This window comes from Lepisosteus platostomus, chromosome 5 (genome assembly GCF_059453375.1).
Source record: "Lepisosteus platostomus isolate fLepPlt1 chromosome 5, fLepPlt1.hap1, whole genome shotgun sequence".
Taxonomy (NCBI): Eukaryota; Metazoa; Chordata; class Actinopteri; order Semionotiformes; family Lepisosteidae; genus Lepisosteus; species Lepisosteus platostomus.
The window spans coordinates 49,763,953-49,784,702 of NC_142615.1; the positions used below are offsets into that span (position 1 = coordinate 49,763,953).

Sequence of the window (20,750 nt, forward strand, 5' to 3'; positions counted from 1 at the left end):
GGGAATTTTCCACACTTGATGAACACTTCAGAAAACCAAAATTATGTCGGACCGATGCCGCCGCCAGAACTTTACGGCGTTAACTACGTGCTGCCGAGCAAGAAAGCCGAGTTTTTGGTTTGGTAAGAAGAATGCAGGGGAAGTGTATTTAACTTACAGAGAGAGTTGAAACGTTACTGCCAGTTGGATGTGGCAATTCTAAGAGAAGGCTGTATCAGGTTTCGGGACGAGGTCATGAATATGACCAGACAGACACGCGTGACTGAGTCAGGGGCCGCCTGCGTTGTCTGCATCGACCCCTTTCAGTTTGTGACCATCGCTAGTGTCTGCATGGCCATGTTCAGACTTATGTTTTTACAGGAAGAGACGATTGCGTTGCTACCCCATGAAAATTACCACCGCCAGCAAAAACGATTTTCTACACCCAGCATTCAATGGCTTATGTACATCGAACACACAGAGCCCATTAAAATCCAACACGCGTTAACCACGGCCGGTGAGTTCAAGGTTGGCCCATATTTTCTGGATGGTTATGCTGTAATTGACGGAGTGCCGACAGCCTTTGAGTTCAACGGTTGCTTTTTTCACGGTTGTAGCGTTTGTTATTGTAAAAACGATTTTAATCCGCTGACAAACACTACTTTTGGTTGGTTGTACAGAAAGACGATGGTGAAAATTAATTTTCTCAAAATGAGAGGTTTTAACGTGCGTGTTTTGTGGGAGCACGAGTTCAGAGACATGCTTGTTGAAAATGGAGACTTGGGTAAATTTCTAACAGCTGCGCAGTTACCAGAGGCCTCTGCAACCGCGCGAGTCGCTTTTTGGGGGGGAGAACAAATGAGATTTGTTTGCATTACACAGCGCAGCCCGGTGAAAAAATCCATTACTATGATTTCACCAGTCTGTATCCATTTGTGAACAAAACTAAAAAATACCCACTGGGGCACCCCCGAATAATTTATAAAAACTTAAATTATTTAAAACAATATTTCGGTTTAGCAAAGGTGAAAGTTTACCCACCCAGATGTTTGTACTTTCCAGTTCTTCCAACCAAAATTGACAAAAAAACTGTCAACACTGTCGTACATGTGGTGAAACAAAACAGACCACCCCCTGTGAGCACGGTGATGAAGATCGCGCCTTGACTGGTGTCTGGTGCGCCCCTGAATTATGGCCTTAGATCTGGGGTATAGAGTGGGTAAAATTTATGAAATTAGGCATTTCGAAAAGGCCTCACACGATCTTTTTACAGACTACATCAAACTGCATCTGAAAGGGAAACAGGAAGCTTCGGGGTTTCCAGAGGGGTGTACAGATGTCGCGAAACAACAAAGATATATCAGCGAATATTATGAAAAAGAGGGTGTCCGGCTGGACCCCAGCAACATTAAAAAGAATCCGGCCAAAAGACAGCTTTCAAAAATTGCCTTGAACAGTTTGTGGGGGAAGTATGGACAAAGAGACAATTTACCACAGACCACCATTGTGAGAAACCCCGATGAATTGTTCAGGTACTTATTTACGCCATATCTTGAGGTGTCAGCCTGCAAGTTTATCAATGAAAACACAGCCTGTGTTATGTGGAAACACACTAAACACTAAACACCACTATATAGGCCATTCAAACACTAACATTTTCATCGCTAGCTTTACAACCGCCTTTGCCCGCTGGGAGTTATACAATCTGCTAAATGCTTTGCAAGGCCGCTGTCTGTACCACGACACAGATTCCGTTATCTTTGTGAGCCGGGAGGGTGAGTGGAATCCGGGGCTGGGTGACTATTTGGGTGAGCTGACCAGCGAAATCGATGCTGGACAACACATCACCGAGTTTGTATCAACAGGACCCAAGTCGTACGGGTACAAGCTGTCTGGTGGGAAAGCCTGTTTAAAGGTGAAAGGCATTACGCTCAATGTGAACAATTGTGAAAAAGTTAACTTTGAGAGTCTGCGGGACTTGGTTTTTGACTATGGCGTTAACCCTTATGCAGAGTGCCGGGAATTTAAACACATTTCTATTCAACAGCCGATGATCGTGCGTGTTAAAAAGGATTGGCGCAGTGAGACCCGGACCTTAAAGAAAACCCAGAAGGTGGTGTACGACAAGCGGGTGCTGCAAGAAAATTTGACATTGTTGCCCTACGGATATTAACACGATGGATGTCAGGTTAAAACACCCTTTTTCATGCATTTTGTCCTGACCCTCGAATTGCGGTAAAAGTTATTTTATAAAACAGCTCTTGGAGAACAGTGATACCGTTATGACTCGTAAACCCGAAAACATAGTCTGGTGTTACAGCTGCTGGCAACCTCTATACGCTGAGTTGCTTGTGAAATTTCCATACATTCAGTTTATAGAAGGGCTACCGACGTCGTTTTCCGACGACCAGCTACTGCCACCGGATAGAGTAAATTTGATTATAGTTGATGATTTGATGGAGTCTGCGTGTGAAAATAATGAGATAGAAAAAGCTTTTACAAAATACGTACACCACCGAAACCTCAGCATCATGTATATCGTCCAAAATGTGTTTTGTCAAGGCCGGAAAAGTAGAACCATAGCGTTAAATACAAAGTACATGGTGCTGTTTAAAAACCCTAGAGATAAACTACAGATTCCAACCCTGTCACGGCATATGTATCCCGGTAAAGCCCGATTTTTTTGGAAGCGTTTGATGACGCTACTAAAAAACCTTTCGGTTACTTGTTGGTGGATTTAAATGCCGACACCCCAGATGACTATCGCTTGTGAACAGGTCTTTTCCCCCCAGATGTACCCGTGGCTTATGTATTTAAAGAATCTAAAAGTCGGTGATCTCGCAACCACAGACTCAGTCAAAAAAACACGTTCGGGCCGTCGTCATGTCTTCACGCATTCGGAGAAACCTGACACTTACATTTTCTGGTAAAAGCCAGCCCCAGTCACCGGAAAGCTATTCTCTGTGGGGCTTCAGATGATCTTGTACAGGGAATAGCTAAGCCTGCTAAGCAGTTTGGGACCCTGAAGAGAAAGCATAAGCTTTTAAAGACTTTGAGTCAAAGGGGTCTTTTTCTTAAAAGAAAGAGACTCTTGGTGAACCAGTCCGGCAGTTTTATCGGGACACTGTTGAGTATTGTAGTACCATTGATTACGGAGCTTCTACAACACCGATAATGGACCACAATGAAAAAAAATGTACCTTGTACCTCAAAAACAGCTCGATCGACTCCTAGACTGGTCCGGCAAAGAAACCGATGTGAGAAAAATAACAACCCGCAGGTTGGATGACGAAATGAGAGACATTTTTTAGAACTCGCATCTGCCTGAATATGAAAACGTGAAATTATATAATCAGCTGTTACAACGGTATTTGACATTAGTATGCCAGGAAGTTTCTGAAGAGGGGACTTTAACTGTTGTACGACCCGAAAATGCACCCGCCGATCTATCACACGCATTACCACAACAGCCGTCATCGACCGACGCTGACTTTGGGTATATTTTAGACAGTGCATCTCAGTGGTTCCAGAGAAATGCCGAGATATTGTTAAAGACTGTGGCACACAATAAACCGTTAATAGCCGGGAATTAAAGAAAATTTGTGTACAAGGGGGCACCCGTTGAGGGCTCTCACATGATTGATCTTGTCAGGGCTCTCACACAACAGCAATCAGTTGAGGCCGGTAAGAAGCTAAAAGATTGGGATGTGTTCACAGGGGCAATGGCCGAAATCAACGTACCGGGCACCTTGCTAGCCAATGCTGGTAACTGAGAGCTACTAAAACTCAAGTCTGCCCCACTGTGGTGTGCAGCGTCTGTCAAAACTTTAAAACCCCATGTCCCACCCCCTTTTCAACCAATGGTGTTGTTATAGGGTGGATGTCCCTCCTTCCCCCACAGAGCAGTAGTGTGATAGAGAGGTTTAACCAAACTATTAAAACAAAAATGTGGAGGTACCTGACACACAAAAACACCTTTCGATATATCGATCTGTCTGATCTTATTTACTTTTATAATCATAGTTACCACATGACTATTAAACGACCCACGGCTTCTGTTACGACTGATAACTCCCTTGAGATGTGGAGAACCGTCTATGGCGAACACTTTAAGCGAAAACCGTCAAAGTTTTCATTTAATGTAGGTGATCATGTGCGGGTGTCCAAAATAAAAGGGAATGTTTGAGAAGGGGTATGAACAGACCTTCACAGATGAAATTTTCATTGTCAAAGAGCGGACCACGGCTCTGAGACTCTATTACAAACTGCAGGACTACGCAGGCGATGACATTAAGGGCTCTTTCTACACAGAACAGCTACAGAAGATAAACCCCAATTCTGAGAGCGTCTTTCGCATCCAAAAGATTAAAGCAGCCAGGGGGCATGAAAAAAACAAACAGATTTTGGTAAAGTGGCGCAGATAGAGCGATAAATTCAATAGTTGGGTAAAGGCTTCCGAGGTCAAAGAAATATAGAGGTGCTGAAAAATGAACCCCAATGTCTTCTAGGTTACGCTGGCCAGTAATTCATCCTCAAAGATGTTTCCAAAGAACACCAGCGCGTGCTTCACAGAGCATCTGGCAAAGGCGATTGACCTGGACAGGGGCTGGGAAGTGGGTCTGGTCGAGCTGCACTATCCGCATACGCTAAACACGTTTGATCAAGATGAAGATTTTCTGTCCATATAGTCTAATCGCTGATGAACATGTACCTTACCTAGAGGGTACTACTGCAATATCGATCAGCTCATACATGAAATAAAACGTGCTGTGGAAAAAGTTCTGTTAAACCTCTCTATTACACTAACCTTCACATCACTGGCCATAATGAATTGTTCAATATTCTCACATTTGAGAAAATTTTGGAAGGTCCTGTTAAGAAATTCTTTTCTGTCATCAGTTTGTAGCATTTTAGGAGTACGACCCTCTTGAAATATATTTCGGAAATCACTTGTCACGACACCTCCAGACTTATAACATGTCTATATGTGAGGAGATGTAACAGAAACCATCGTTGAACTCACTGTAGTCTCTCATGTTCACCAAGTCGGCCTGCCACTGCCAGTCCATTTCAGGTACCAGCGTCCTGCTTCTCTTAAAGCTCACACGTGCTGGCTTGTGTAGAATATAAGCCAGCTGGCCGGACAACCAGTCTGATACCCGGCCGCGGCTGGCGCTCACACCCCGGGAAGTTGTGGCCCTCACCAGACTCCCCACGCTGCCGTAACTTAGTTGGCAAGACCTGGGTTCAAGCCTATACAGTGAGGCACGAACTAGGGCGGGAGCGGCAAGTGCACAAGCCCTAGAACCTGAATCCATTACAATAACAAAAGGACAGAATTAAATGGGGTTAATTTCGAAATCGCAAATATGAGATACCATAGCGCGTTTTTTTTCCACTTCCTGGCGGAAACGGGCTTCCGTAGTTTTGTGTATTCTTGATGCATCACAAGGAGGTACAGATGCAGCCATTCAAAGTGCGCGGTACAGACACGTACCGGAAGTAATTGGCTACGGCGTCGCGCATCGTGACGCATGATGATGCGGGGTACCGCGGTATGTGATTGGTTGACCGACAGGGGCACTCGTAGTCCGTTGGTCTGTCGTAGAAAGACTTACAGTACAGTAAACGTCTTTACTGTGCCCGTTGTAGATATTGAATTTTACCACTGAAGGGAAATCTTAGTAGCTGAGCATAAAAAAAATAGGAGCTCAGTCAATTCTTATGGAATGTGTTTCCTTTCTTCTTTTTTTCAGCATGGAATAAACCTGTTACTTGATTCATATGGATGCCTGGTTCTGCCGGGGATTCAAAACATTTTTTATTTTATTTTTTTAAATCGGGTATCAAAGGGAATAGGCAGTATAACCCTGTTCATGCACAAACTGTGGCATGTTACATTGATTTGGGTGTCTCCTCTTGCCAGAGAGCTCTAAATTGCATTTTGAGCGCGGTTTTTGACTTTTTTTAAAATTGCATTTTGGGCACAGACAGCACATACAATGGTTAATGAACTGCGCCAAGAAATTTAAAATAGTATTCTTTAGGTGTGAGGGTAGGAGTGGACCGCAGCAGGCTTAATCAGCAAACCAGGAAAACAAAGAACAGGACAGGTGAGATGTGTATCCAGAAAGCGAGTGATCAGAAAAAGGAAATGGTGTTACGCCCAGGTTTTCGACCCAATTGTTTTAACTTGCTAATGCATCAGACACATTTCCTGGCGTATTGTGTTTTAAATAAAATAGGAGTGTCTTTCCCTGGCATTAGCTCATCGGTATAGTGTAAGTTTTATCTGTACCATATCATACAGTATATAGGTACAGAATTCAAGCTGCACCACTGTATCGCTTTGGTAAGGAGATGGACAATGACCAAAATCACGAAGACTCTCTCACACCAAATAATGAAGATGAAAAGAAACGGGAAGTCAACACGGGACATTGTACAGCAGTTGGCTTTGATGGACATCTTCGTTTCTGAAAGCACAGTGAGAAGGCATTATAAAGGGGAGAGGAGGCAAAGAGAATCTAAACCGAGGACGATTCAAAGGTAAATACATTTCTAAAAATACCTTTCTTGCATGTAAATACAACTACGCACATTATTTTTAAAACTAACTGTTGATCTCTTTTTTTTCAAGTCCTATTGTGCGAGCTATCGACAAACTGACTGATGAAAATGATGAGCTACCGGCGATGCAAGTCCAAAGACGGCTCTGGGCTGACCTCGGTGCGACCATTAGCCCGACATCGATAAGAAGAGTACGCAGGAGGCTTGGATGGAGATACAGAAAAACCAACACATGCCCCATGATAAGACTAAAAAACAAAGAGGAAAGACTCAAGCAAGCGCTCCAATGGATTGAACAGGGGGAGGCATTTCAGGATGTACTTTTTACCGACGAAACAACAGTGGCTCTGGAACAGTTTTCAACAATGGCATTTTGCAAAAAGGGGAGACATGTGGACAAGCCAAAGCCCAAACATCCACTGAAGGTTCACGTCTGGGGGGGTATATCTAGAAGAGGCCCGGGACCACTTATTTTCGAAGGAATTATGGACCGTGTATTCTTCGAGGAAGTCGTGGTCACACACCATGCCGCCCCATATATCAGGGAGCAGTTTGGATCAAGGCACCGTCTCTTTCAAGACAACGATCCGAAACACACAGCAGCAAGGGCGAGGCTTATAGCAGAAGGAGTGAACTGGGTGAAAACTCCAGCCGAATCACCAGATCTAAATCCGATAGAGATGGTTTGGCATTCGTTGAAAGACTACGTTCGGAAAACTGCTAAGCCCGTCACAAAGCAGGAACTGATCGATGCGATCTATAAATTCTGTGAGGAAGAACTGACCGAACAAAATTGTAACAATTTCATTAACAGGCTGTTTCGTGTTCTTCCTAGGATTGTTGACCAGGGCGGAGGACATTCGGGAATGTAAGTCTGAGAAAGAGTCTCACATTTGTGGACAGTCTGTCCACAAACAAAACATGTAAAAAAAATGTAAAAAAAACAATTACTTTTTGTCAATGAAAACCGGTGTGTGTGTGTCTCTCTCTGCTGGATGTCCCTCTCACTCTCTGCTGAATGAATAAAAGCATTTTATTAAAAACGCATTTGCGTTTGTCTGGTATTTACTTTGGTCCCTTTTAACTGTTTTTCCATCTACTTTATTGCTTTGAGATGCCACTTTTAAAGGTGAAATGTTAAATAAAGTTTATTATTGTTATAGAGAAACATGATCAGATTTTCCCTGGTTCAGAAAAAAAGATCTAAAGTGCTACACATAACTTTCTTAATTCGATGTATTTAAAGCAGTGAACTACTGTAGGTGTAACATAACATTCAGACGTACAATCGAGAATAGTTTTGTGGTGTTTGTTTAGATGAAACGTATAACGTAACAAAATTAAAGACGATTAAAATCTGTAATCTTTCCACTTGTACTGTATGTCATCGGAAAGTTTCTGCTTTGTGTAAGGATGGTATCAAAAAGCAATCTTAAGTGGTGAGAAAGCTGTGCTCAATGTATTTAAGGGACTTAAAAGTAAAAGGAGATGCTTCATATTGCTTGACTAATTTTAAAAACTAAGTTTTAAATGCAGACGCTCCCTCGGTGCCGCGCCGGGTGTAAATATCAAAATATACATTCGCCCCAGGCAGAGGCCGAAGAGCGCCCGGCTGGGGTGCGTGGGGAAGAGCATTACAGGAATGAAAGGCGGGGTATAGGAAGGCGTTCAGTCTGGGCAGGTATAGATTACACTTTTCTAAAACGTACTTGAAAAATAAAAATGATTACAATCTAATCCTTCCACGTTTGATCCCAAAATCCCAAGAGATATAAATCTAAATGGGTAGAAAGTTATGCTGAAAGTTTATTAAGATACTTAGAAGACAAAGATACTGTATCAATTTATGTTGCATTAGCCTGATTATGATAAAAAAAACACAATTAAACACACGTTTGCGATTTAAATCAATATAAATGTTTATATTGTAACGCATACTGTCCAGCCTCCATTTCTCTATAAAAATTTACTCTATTACACACACACACAATAGAAGCAGGAAGCAGAAGCAGGGACCGTTGTCAGAAGGCAAGAAGGTGACTATTCATTGTTATCAAAAATGACTTAGAATCGATCATGTTGTGATATTTTGAAATAAAAAAAAAGTCAATTGACTGTCCATACTATCGCTATTCTATTTTTTTGAAGTAATGTTTGTTAAGAGAAAAGTCCAGCACCAGCTGGATTTGAACACACAACCCGTGAGTTGGTAATCGGGCACGTAGACCAGTAGGCTACAAGGGAAGTCACATGAAGAGAGAGGCGAAACAGCCCTACACAGCCCTGTCGCAGTACACGAATATAATCATATCGTTATTCAATTTTTTTGATACGCGATTCCATATTATATTAGCAGAAAAGCTTAAAACTACCACTTTTTCACATGCTATTTCACATGCTAGTTAAATACTTGGATGCTTAAAATCGTTAGGGAGAAATGGAATACCAGTGTGTATTTTTCCTTTAAAGTACCGATTCCTGGAATCTGACTGGCTGACACCCTTCTGAAGTGATTCCATAAAATCTGGTATACGGAAAAGAAAGCGTTGATACATACAAGTATCTTTTAATACAGTCTTTGCTGTGCTCTTGAGGATCCTTGTGATATTTTGAGCTCTAGTTGAATGATAGGTGTCGCATTTTAAATCATTTTCGTAGTTAGAAATTATGAAACGCCCTGTTAAAAGCAAGGGAGTTTTTATGCCCGTTGAAGTAAAACAAAATGCCTGACAAAGTATGGCTTGGACAGATTCCAAGTGCTTGTACAAATGTGCTAAAGAAATTATACTTTGAGTATACAGCTTGTCCAAAATCATTCATTATTAATACTATTAGTAACATCTTCGGTAAAGGCTTTGATGCATAAATATTTCTGATAAAGGTAGGTTGTGTATTTTTGTCCAACTGAGCAATCTTGCTTTAATAAAATATACGAACATTTTAATGACTGATGATTAACATGCTGTAATACACAGTTCAAAATTAAAAGCTCAAATGCTGTACATGAGAGGTTAAGCTCCCCCCGGCGGTTTTACAAGGTGACGCGGATAGTTTCCGGCATGGCATCAAATGACGCGATTAACCGCGTGATACTGCGTGACACCGCGACACGCCTACCGGGGTATGCTGCGGAATACCCCACCCATTTTGAATGGCTGCATCTGTACTCTTCTCTTTACCGCACGTATGGAGTTTGGGTCTGATCGAGCTCGTTACTCGTCACTCACGCAATCTACTACCTAATCCAATACAGCCCTTTATTTGGCTTTAAACTCCACCTGTTACCCCTCACACTCAATGTTTCAGAAAAAGGGTTTTAATTTAAACTTTGCCCAGCAGTGTTTGAGCAGACAGAAGAAATAGAAGCGCCATTCGCGCCAGTTTAGCATAGTAACCACTAACTCCAATAATCCACTAATTATTATTATTATTATTATAAAAGCAAAAGAATCCCAGCTTCTGCATAAAAAAAAAACTATTGATATAGTGCATCCCCAACACTGGCTGAAGACGCTGTGTGTGTCAGCGGTTATATAGGACAGGACTCGGCGAGCTGCAGGTGAAACTCATTGCTCTGCGCTCCCCGTGCGGAATGCGCGTCTCCTCCCTCCAGACTCGTCACACCGCCTTCTACAGCGGGAAAAAAAACTCCCCTTTACTGTCTTCATACATCCCTCTTAAATCCCAGGAACTGAGTCAGTACTGGGTTTCTCTGTTCGAGATTACAAGCGGAAACAATTAAAGCGCTGAAAGCAGGAAGTTATTTCTGCTCGTAGGCATAAACGTGTAAAAATACATTTTCTGATTCCTAAAACCTAATAAAATCCATGTAAGTCTCCCTTTTGTTCCCAATGCACATAACTGAATATAAACCAGTCAAGTTCAGGTACTTTTCTGATGTATATGAATACACTAGTTCTGGCGCAGCTGTTACAACAAAGATACTTACGAACTATTTTTTTCATACGAGCTCTTGCCGTTTTAAAATTGAATATTTTTTCATTTCGCTAAATCACACGAAACACCAACAACACTCATCATAAGCATCTGACCAATCACATTCCTGAATTTTAAAAGTATTTAGTATTTATTTTTAACTTGTTTTATTTAAAAAAAAATGTATACACCTGTTTTACATATCCTTGCCATTTTTGGCATATTGTAAGTGGATTGTAACTTCAAATTGATAATTCCTGATCTTTATAACTGTGTATCATTTCTTTTTACCTTGTTTTAATATGTTTTAATTTTTTTTGCATTTTATAGAACTTTTTTAATATATTGAGCATTTTAGCATAATTTTAAAATAGGACTATCAATGCTCCTGACTTCTAAAATCTGTATTTATTCTGACATTTTTCTCTCCAACAGCAGATGAGGAGGGATGCATTTGATTTTAAATTGGTTGATTTTAGGGGAAAATGTACATTAATTTCTTTGTACGTATCATCAGTGGGAAACTTGGCATTTTGGGATGAATTGCAATCTTTACTGCGAGACTGATATAGAAATGACGGGAGATTTAAATGACACATTTGATAAATCAGACAGGCACAGTACAACATCTAAACTGGCAGAACCCTCTAAAGTACTGAAATATTTTAGGCACAATCATAATCTATGAGATGTTTGGTGGTTACTGTGTCCTGCTACCCTTTCATATTTTTTAATGTGCATGAATCTGTCCCACTTCTTTTACTAGTTTTTAAGGAAGATTCTGAAATATCTGATTACGAGATCAAGCCAGAAAAAAAATGATGACAATTAGTAAGAAGAAAGATACAATGTATTGACAATGTAATATGCTTTAAAGGATTAAAAGGAAAATAAATACTTTATCTATGCAAACTAATTCAACTGAGCTCCTCTTAACACTATAGCCTGAAGAATTGCCAAAGCACAATGTATCACTTTGGGTGACACTAAGGGAAGAGGAACACAACACTCAAAACCACAAACCACTTATTTTCAACAGCAAAAATATGCTTGAAAATATTTGACAAAAAAAAAGAAACCTTACACGCATGGAAACCAATATTTATCTGCTAGGGTAGAATGCAGCAGAGAACAGTAGGGCAGAAGGTTAGTGTAACTCTATAGTGCATCACAGAGGCCGGTCTCTTTCCCTCATTATGCAGGCTGAGTTGTTCACAGTGAACTGTCCTCCAGCAATAGTCAGCTGCAATCACTGACATCAGACATGATGTTAATACTCTGACAGCACTTTGGCTGATTTGGTTAATGCGTTTTCCTATTAAACAGGAGATCTTGAGTTCAAATCCCAGTGGTGTCTTTCTTCCTGTCTTGTCTTATAGAATGTATCACTATGGATGATCACGTGCGGCTTGATTTTGTTAAATGCAAGTTTTCATTTTCTTTCTAGAACAACTTGCTTTTCATGAAATTCATACAGCTTGCGAAAGATGAAACACAGATCTTGCTTATCAGTGCAAAACAAATATCACAGGCCGGCAAGAATAAAGTATTTTTTTTTACAAAAAGCTTGCAAATGGAGAAAAGGGATGCACGTGAGTCTCTGGGAGCTGTTAATTGAAAGGTTAGTGGTTCGAGCCCATTTCTCATTATTCTACTTAATTGGATTTCTTAGTAAAACCTTAACCCACTTGATATTTGCAGGAAATGCAGTTTTTTTGTGTGACGAACTACAACAAGTAAACAAGTGAGTACATTAGTCATTATCACTGGGAATGACCAGTCATGGCCAACATTCAAGGGAATCGTATTCAGTCACGGACTTTGACCTTCAAATGGTTGGCGGGAGAATTCATTTATACTCTCGTTGCACCCTTAGTTAAAATATTTAAAATTACAACACAGATTTGTTGGAGAACTTGAAAAGCAAAAAAGACAGTTGGACAGCATGATTATGTTAGGACTGTACATTTGTATTTCAATACTTTTGTATATTTATCTTAATTTTAATATAGATGTAACCATAAATGCTGTTCTATATATATATAAAGATTGTTGTATTTTATAATATTTTAGCAGAGGGCACAAGGGGGTCTATTATACCTTGCGAAACATCCAAGACAACTATAATAGAGGCTCATATTTTAATAAAATTTGCTTTAAAAGAAAACCAAAATTTGTATGAAATCATCCCTCAATATCGACGTTCAGTTGAAGGATTTGAAGAAGCAACAGCGATAGGTGAGTACATTGATTTTGGACCCATGTTTGCATCTGAATAATCTTTCCTCCTGGAAAGAATTAAAAACAGGTCTGTTTTGAGTCTCATGATGATTCTCTTCTGGATCTGAAAAAAAAAAAACAGTGCAAATTTGTTTCCAATGTATTTTTCAATTTTATCAGATTTTTTCAGGTGAATGCAGTCGATACGTTCAAGTTTTTATATGATGACAGGACCTACACTTAGGGCTCAGTACTGATAACACTGCTGATATTGATGGAGTAGAAAAAAGTGATGTATTGGCAGCTTTATCTGAGGCGAGAAGTCCTAGAACACCTACAAAAATGTTAGGATTCAGAGGAAGAAATATTTTTCTACCTCACCCAATCCTGCTGCATTAACGAGGCTGAAGTTGGCTGCTTATTCGCCAGCTTCTTATTCGCGTTTTTCGTTCCACCTTAAGTGCTGCTGCTGTGATGTTATGCCGCCTTTCGCCTGTAGATGGCTCTCTATAGTCATTTTTAAAAATACTAATCCGAGTTGATTACTGCACATATCCCCAGTAAAGGGGAATATGTAAGTAATGATTATCCAAATTGCATTTTTGTATGAAACACATTTCAGAAAATCGAAAACCAATTTTCAAAACTCACAATAACACAAACTGGCATGTTAGACAACAAGTAAATAAGACAAAGGCAAAACGTGAATTCTCAAAGTCTCAAAATCTTGCATTTTGCAAGAAATGTTATTATAGCAGTTTAAAATGGGACATTTAGAACATGGCATATGAGAATATATGGTTAACGGAGGATGAGCAAAGGGTGATGACACTTTCTGCTTATTGCTATGACCCTCCCTCCTGATTATAAAATCGTCTCATAATTCTGCCACTGAGGTGTGAGACACAGTGTAACAGACTCTCAAAATCCTGAACTTCAGGAAATGTTGCTGTACCATTTTTAAAATATGACCCTCTGAATGTGGCATGAGAGAATTTATAGGGAAAAGCTAATTGCTCTTTCTGTTGTATTGTGATGGCCCCTGTTTAGAAAAAAACATCTCAGAATTCTGACACAAAGGTGTGAGACACAATGTAACAAATTATGAAAATCATGAAGCATAAGAAAATTTACTGTACCATTTTTTTAATATGACCCTCTGAACATGGCATGTGAGGATTTATAGTCAACAAAATAGCACCCCTTCTGCTGAATTACTTTTTCCCTCCTTCCTCGTTACCAAAACATCTTAGTATTCTGACACTAAGGTAAGAGAGACAAAATCACTCATCACGAACATTTGTAATTACAAAACTTCACTGTTGCATTTCTGCGTTGTGACATTCTGAACATGGCATGTTAAAGTATATAGAAAACCTAGATCAGAACAGGTTAAATGTAATTCATAGTGATTTATATTTTTTTAATTCTTTCTAAATGAAAAAATATGTTTTTCAGTGATTATGACACTTCAGTATTACATAAAATATGCTTCAATGCCAAAATAAATAATAATGGAAAAAATACCCACAGTGGACATTCATAGTTGTGATTATAGGAATGTTATATATCAGGTGGGTAGCTGTGTCAGCATGCGTAGGCTGCATAGGAAAAAGTAAAGGATTATTCCATGCTGAAAAGAGAAGAAAGGAAACATAACGTGTTGGCCGTGGAGCCTTCTTCAGGTGTGAGAAAGACAGGGCTGTAAGCAAAGATAATTTCCTTTATCTTTGCTTACTGCAGTTTAAAGACTTTAGGAAGTTTTACGGCTAACAGCTCCACATCAACTTCCTTTTATAACTAACCTCATCAGATCCCTCAACTCCCAACTCTTCCAATTTCTCACTTCAGAGAAGGATAAAAAACTCAATCATCCTCTACAGAGAAAAACCATCAACACCCCTACCACCTCCACCAATCCTAACCTAATCCTTGTTTTTACTATACCCTCTGACCTTTCCCTTTCACCCCTTTACATCCTCAGCTAACTTATTTTAAAATTACAATAGACTGTATAGTATGTATGTTTAAAATTAAGGTAAATATGTCAAAATATCAAAATCCAACTGCACAGTGCTATCGTAACAATGCTTGTCAAGTTATCAAACAAACCTGCATTGTATTTTTAAAATATTTCAGCAGAGGATTCAACTGGAGTATAAATGAAGATTCGACGATAATTTTTTCTGGGGAGTTGCAATGTTGGGCATTATTGGACATTTCCCGGTGACCCTGACACGTGTTAAACACTCGCATTTCCTGCATATATTAAAATGGTTATGGTTTCGCTGAGAAATCCAATTGACTTAAGACAACGTTTATACTGCAGAAGAATCCCATCCCTGGGTGGACTCGAACCACCAACCTTTCAGTTAAAAGCCAAATGCGCTAACCGATTGCGCCAAGTTTTCGGTTAAAAAAAAAAGCTCTCTTACCGTTTATTTTGCCAGACGGTAATATTTCTTCTGCACTGATAACCAAGAATTGAATTTCAGTTTTCGCAAGCTGTGTGAATTTAATCAAAAACAAGTTTTCCAGAAAGGAAATGAACACATGCATTTAACGAAATCAAGCCCTTTGTGATTGCCCGAAATGATACGTTCTGTACTACAAGATAGGAAGAAAGACATGGCTGGGATTTGAATCTCGGTTCTTTTGTTTAACAGAGAAGCGCTTTAACCAACTAGGCTACGGTGACAGGACAACCATCCCCTTTTACAGCCGCTTGGACACACCGCTCTGAGACATCTGCGTTCAGTAAGCGCTGAACCTGCGCTCAGAACAAATTGCCTCTTTTACATAGCAGCCCCGACACTGAGAAACGAAGAGAACTGGCTTTTATCTGGCATTTTCATGCCCAATGCGTTTGATATCTCCCAAGGGCGACAGAGTTCTTTTGCGACACTAGCTTTGATAAAAAAACGAGAAATCGTGCAAGGGAAAAATGTCTTTTTTTCATAGAGAAAACGTGCACCAGGAAATGTTGTGTTGAGAAGAAATGATTTAACATGATACGTGACCTAATTTATCGGAGCAATTGCTCAACCAGCAAGGTCTGGAGAGGTTGGAGAGTCTGGTGGATGTGATAATTATACGGTGTTGTGAAAGAAAACAGTATTTCTTTGAATTCTCAGTCAATCGGAATTTCAGTGCGAAACATAAACCCCTTGTCTGATTTAAAGAGATTATATTTTAAAACTCATAAAAAATCAGAAAACACATGTTTCTCACTTTGAAATTTTAGACGGAGCGGTGCATTACTAGTAGCGGCGCTGAGCACACTATGGGGAAATTCAGGGTATGTGAAATCCCAGCGGTTTAATAAACAACGCGTCTGATTTCGGATCATAGGATTGTAGGTTCGACTTCTACCTGGCTTGTGTAAATTTTATTCAAGCTCCTCAGTAATAGATGTATATTATGTAATGAACCGCACCTGAAAGCAAACGTTGGGTCTGTTTCCTTTGTTTTCCAGCATGAAATAGCAAATCGTTACAAAAAGCACCTGCTAATGTCCAATAGCGGTTTTTTTTTTCAAATTACATTTTCAGGCTTCAGACACTTTTTAATAAAACAAAAGTGTCCGGAAACTCATTAACTTTCAGGTTTGCTTGAACCTGTATTAAAAAAAGTTATCTGAAACTTCCGGGATTCCATTATCTGATGTAGCTGTCTCTAAAGTTGGACGTGATGTTAAGCAGATGTGAACTGTGCCTTTTCTCTTAAAAAAATACAAAGTTCTTTTTTTCCCCTTCACTCCAATGCTGGAGACTGTAAGCCTCTGTGAGCTCCACACTGCGTGTCCTGTACTGCTCTATGTACTAATCTATGTGGTGTACAGATAGAACTCAACTGCATGGTGTGAATTCCGTGTTCAGGACCAGCAGAACCTGAAAAAGTAACAGCTGACCTCGACGTGATTTGAACACGCAGCCTTCTGATCTGGAGTCAGACGCGCTACCGTTGCGCCACAAAGTCACGGCTGTCTGTGCCTTTGAATTCCCCAAAGGAGACAAATCAGCTTCACAAAAAAAAAATCTCATGTGAAGTGCGCAGCTCTTCCGAAGAGAGTCTTTTCTTCCCAGACCACATTTTATTCTTCCTGCGCAGCTCTTGTGCAGGTGTTGTTCTCAATTACAGATCCAGGAACACTGATTGTTTTTTCTATTTTTTTAAATTAAGTACCCCATGGTGCAACGGTAGCACGTCTGACTCTAAATCCCCAAGTTCATTTTCAAAGTATATCGGAGTCAACTGATACTGATCAGGTTCTGCTGCTACTGAACCCGCAGTCTTCACCTTAAAGTTCAATTCCCCAAGCCTTTTGACCTTATATGTCCATCCCTTCTCGTCAAAACTCGTATTTTCACAGGGTACCCTTCAGAAATCGCAGTATAGAATGAAAAAACTCCAGTAGATCTCGGCCGCTGTTGGTGATTTTCCTTTTAAAATAAATTAATCTCTGGAAATTTTACGGAGTGTATCACTTTCACTGAGACCGAGAAGTGTTAAGCTGTACATGCGTCTTTGTGGCTCAGTTGTTAACCAAAAGGGTGGTGGTTTGAGCCCTTCCAGGGACGCTACGAGCCTTTTAACGTACACACCCTCCTCACTTCATTTCTCCACGGCCGGTCTTGTATCGCTAACAAATACAGAGCCCGTAGGAGGCAGTAAGCTCGCATATATATAGCTCACTGTGTATATAATGAAGAAGCAGAAGTTAGTTTCTCATCTGCGCGTTACAGAGCCTTACGCAACTCGTAGTGTACCAACAGCTAGGGTTTGATCCCTGCACGGGCTATTAGTTGAAAGGCCATTGTAAATGACGTAGATAGATAGATACTTTATTGATCCCGTGAGGGAAATTAATAAAGCTTATCCAGCTGGCTTTTATGTTTCACACTAAATTGCGATCTTGAAACCAAAATGAAATTGACATTTGTACTGTATGTTTTTTTTTTAATTACAAAGCAAACAGAGTATTCCCTTAATTCAAAGATCAGATATTGGCCAAAACAAGACAATCAGACGTGGGCTGACTTTGGAACAGGAGCCTCTGCTTCGTCGTTTATTGAGCTTTTGATCAATGTCTGAGAGAAAAAGATTCGCTCTTTTTACTCTTTGATTAAAGTACACAAAAAGCACCTTCCTTCGAGCCGGAACCGAACCAGCGACCTAAGGATTCCCTGCTGACTCCACTACAGTCCTCCGCGCTACCAACTGAGCTATCAAAGGGTTGTCAAATGCTCCTTGGCACATACTGCCCAATGTAGTGAAATGTTCCGGGTGATTTAAATCCCAGTTCGACATCAAGTTTCCAACTCGTTTCCTTAGTCTTGTTTACCTTGAATTTAAGCCACGAACCAGGATTCTACTGTATAAACTTCCGGGGATATTACAAAATGTTTGATGGGGCATCAATCATTCCAGGCGGAAATGGACTCCTTTTTGTTTCTCGAGGGATCATATTAAACATTGCATTAGTATCGAGAGGAGGATCACCATGAAACACAAAACAAACAGTTTCATTCTGTCTTTTTTAGAAAGTAGCGTTTGTGCTACATTAATTATATTTTCGTGGAAATATAGAAGTTGTAAATGTTAAAATTTATATTTGAATCGAAATGTGGTTTTGAGTTAAATATTAGCGGGATCATGTGATTAGTTTGTTTGTCATTACAATATATATTGCCATTTTACTAGAATTTGTAACTGAAATTTACTAGTTGTGTTTTTATGATGATTAGCCATTTGTTGATTACAATATTGTATATAATGTATAATTTGAACTACATATTTTTCAGGTGTGAATAATTGTATATTTTAAGAATAAATTTCTAAAACAAATCATTGGCTTTATTTACTAGTTTCTACACCTATAAAATATTTATTTGATGTATAATAGACCTTTAACTATATATGTATATTAGTCCTCTAAATTTATCCGTATAATAGAACTCCAACCATTTATATATAATCATAGATGTCTAATTGACATATAACAATATACGTATACTAGAATTTCATTGTAGACCAGTTACGGAGCACATTTATACGTCTAAAGTATGCGTTTAATAGTCGTATATTCTACTTCTTTTGCCAACTGGGATGTGCCGATTTTAATTTAACAAAGCTAGATACACAGTTTGTTTCTCGAAAGCGTGTTATGTAAAAAAGATACTTTGCTAAGGATACAACGGGTGTATAAATGAATTCTCCTGACAGCCAGTTGAAGATAAAATTCCACACGTGAAAATGGTTTTCTTGGACATTGACAGGTACTTAATTGTTTACTTGTAGTTCCACATGAGTAAAATAGATATTTCCTGCAAATTTCAAGAGGGCTTGCGAAGAAATCCCATCAAGCTTTAGCAGAGATTATGGTTACAGCGGAACAGTCTGAAGCTCGTCCCTTAGTGGGTTTGAACCACCAGCCCTTCATTTAACAGCTGCACAGAGACACACTCCCGTTGCTTTTTGCTGTTCACACGTTTGTAGTTAAAGAATTATAAAATACTGACATTTTCCTGCCAGCCGGCAGTATTTCTTCTGCACTGACCATGAATAACCAATAACTTTATTTAATCTTTCGCAGTCTGTAATCCACAGAAAATGAAGTGAATACTTGTATTAAGCTAAATCAAGCCGACGGAGATGCACTGCCGTTGTTTTTCTCCACTTTTCGTTAAAAGGAGAAAAATCACTGACATTTTCTTGCGGTATTTCTTCTGTCCTGATTTGCAAGACTTATATTTTATATAAGTTGTATGAATTTCTTGAAGTTCAGAAACAACTTGTTCCACAAAGGAAATGAACACTTGGTTCAAAGTAAATCAAGACGTATGTATCTCTCGCTGCGTGTGCTCTTATCTGTCCATCTCTCTACTTTTCTTTCACTCTGACAGTCTGTGCAGAGTTTCTGAAGGGGATGTAACACCACTTGGCAAACAGAAAAATTATCAGAGGCAGAATAAAAAATCATTATTCTCTTCTCAGTCAGATTCACAGCTCAGAGACAATCGGACAGAAGCTCCATACTTCTTTTTATCCGTCAATCCAGAACCAGAGGACATTCAGACAATCAGTGCTGTTACATGAATAATATCAGGCAGAACAGCCTGGACTCAGGTTACATCTCCCCATTTTCTCCTTCCTCACAGCCACTTAGAGACAGAGAAGAGCTCCTGGTTCTCCTCTCTGTGAACTGGGCTCAAGACTCACTGATCTGTCAGCTGTGGACTCTGTTCCAGGTCAGAAGCAAGAAGCTTCTATTAACCCTTTCCAAGACCTCCAGCCCTTCAGTATTACTTTCTTTACTGTATGTCAGTCTCCAAACATGTTTTATAAATGTTTTATAACACACGTGAGTGTGGAATTATCTTTTTATGTAATAAACACAAGTAGTGACACTTTGGTCAGTACACTGTATATTGATTATTAGTAGCCAATGGGCCGATGGTCGTGTCTACAGTAGTGACCAGTTGACCAGTCTGTAGCTCTCAGCAGTGGGACTCAGATCACACAGAAGAAGGCCTGTCTGTGTGTGATTCCACACCAGCCCAGGGAATCACCAGCTCTCATATGTCTCTCACAGGTGTCTCACAGTCTTATAAATTTACAATTAGATGAATTATTGTAACAGGTAATCAGACTACCTATGGAACTGAGAGCAGGCTGGAAATAAAACCTCCTGGCTTCTATACTCTGATGATTCGTTTAAAACATTTAAAAGCACTTATTACAGGGACTTGTGCTCGTTCTCTACTGCTCCACACGGGTACGCCTTGTAACACATTAATCTGTGAAGTAAACTATTTTTTTTCCTGTTTAATGAATTTCATTCCTTGGTTTGTCGCTCTCCGTTTACAACTGTTATGATTCGCTTCTCTTCACAGCCCGGTGTGTTCTTTTTTGGGGGGGATGTTATATCTGTAAGAAAAGCCCCCCAGGCTCCGGACAGGAGTCTCCTCCAGCGGAGACGCGCTCTGCTCTGTTACAAAGAGCGCTGTGACATCACAGACACCAGCCTGAGCGCCTGGATCAGA

General features: G+C 39.9%; 1 protein-coding gene and 2 non-coding genes across 3 annotated transcripts in view; 1 reads left to right on the forward strand and 2 right to left on the reverse strand.

Moving 5' to 3' along the window:
- Nucleotides 1-235: 235 nt before the first annotated feature.
- The window catches only part of LOC148668459 (uncharacterized), a 64,528-nt gene continuing 44,013 nt past the window's right edge, over nt 236-20,750 (forward strand). Inside the window, exon 1 of the mRNA XM_088632548.1 lies at nt 236-496. Within this exon, the coding sequence (XP_088488674.1) occupies nt 241-496 (256 nt within the window). The 5' untranslated portion in view covers nt 236-240. The remainder of the gene's footprint in view (nt 497-20,750) is intronic.
- On the reverse strand, nt 16,612-16,683 carry trnaw-cca (transfer RNA tryptophan (anticodon CCA)). The gene has a single exon. It is a non-coding gene; the product is annotated as a tRNA-Trp (tRNA).
- trnay-gua (transfer RNA tyrosine (anticodon GUA)) lies at nt 17,853-17,940 on the reverse strand. Its single transcript is given in 2 exon segments — nt 17,853-17,888; nt 17,904-17,940. It is a non-coding gene; the product is annotated as a tRNA-Tyr (tRNA).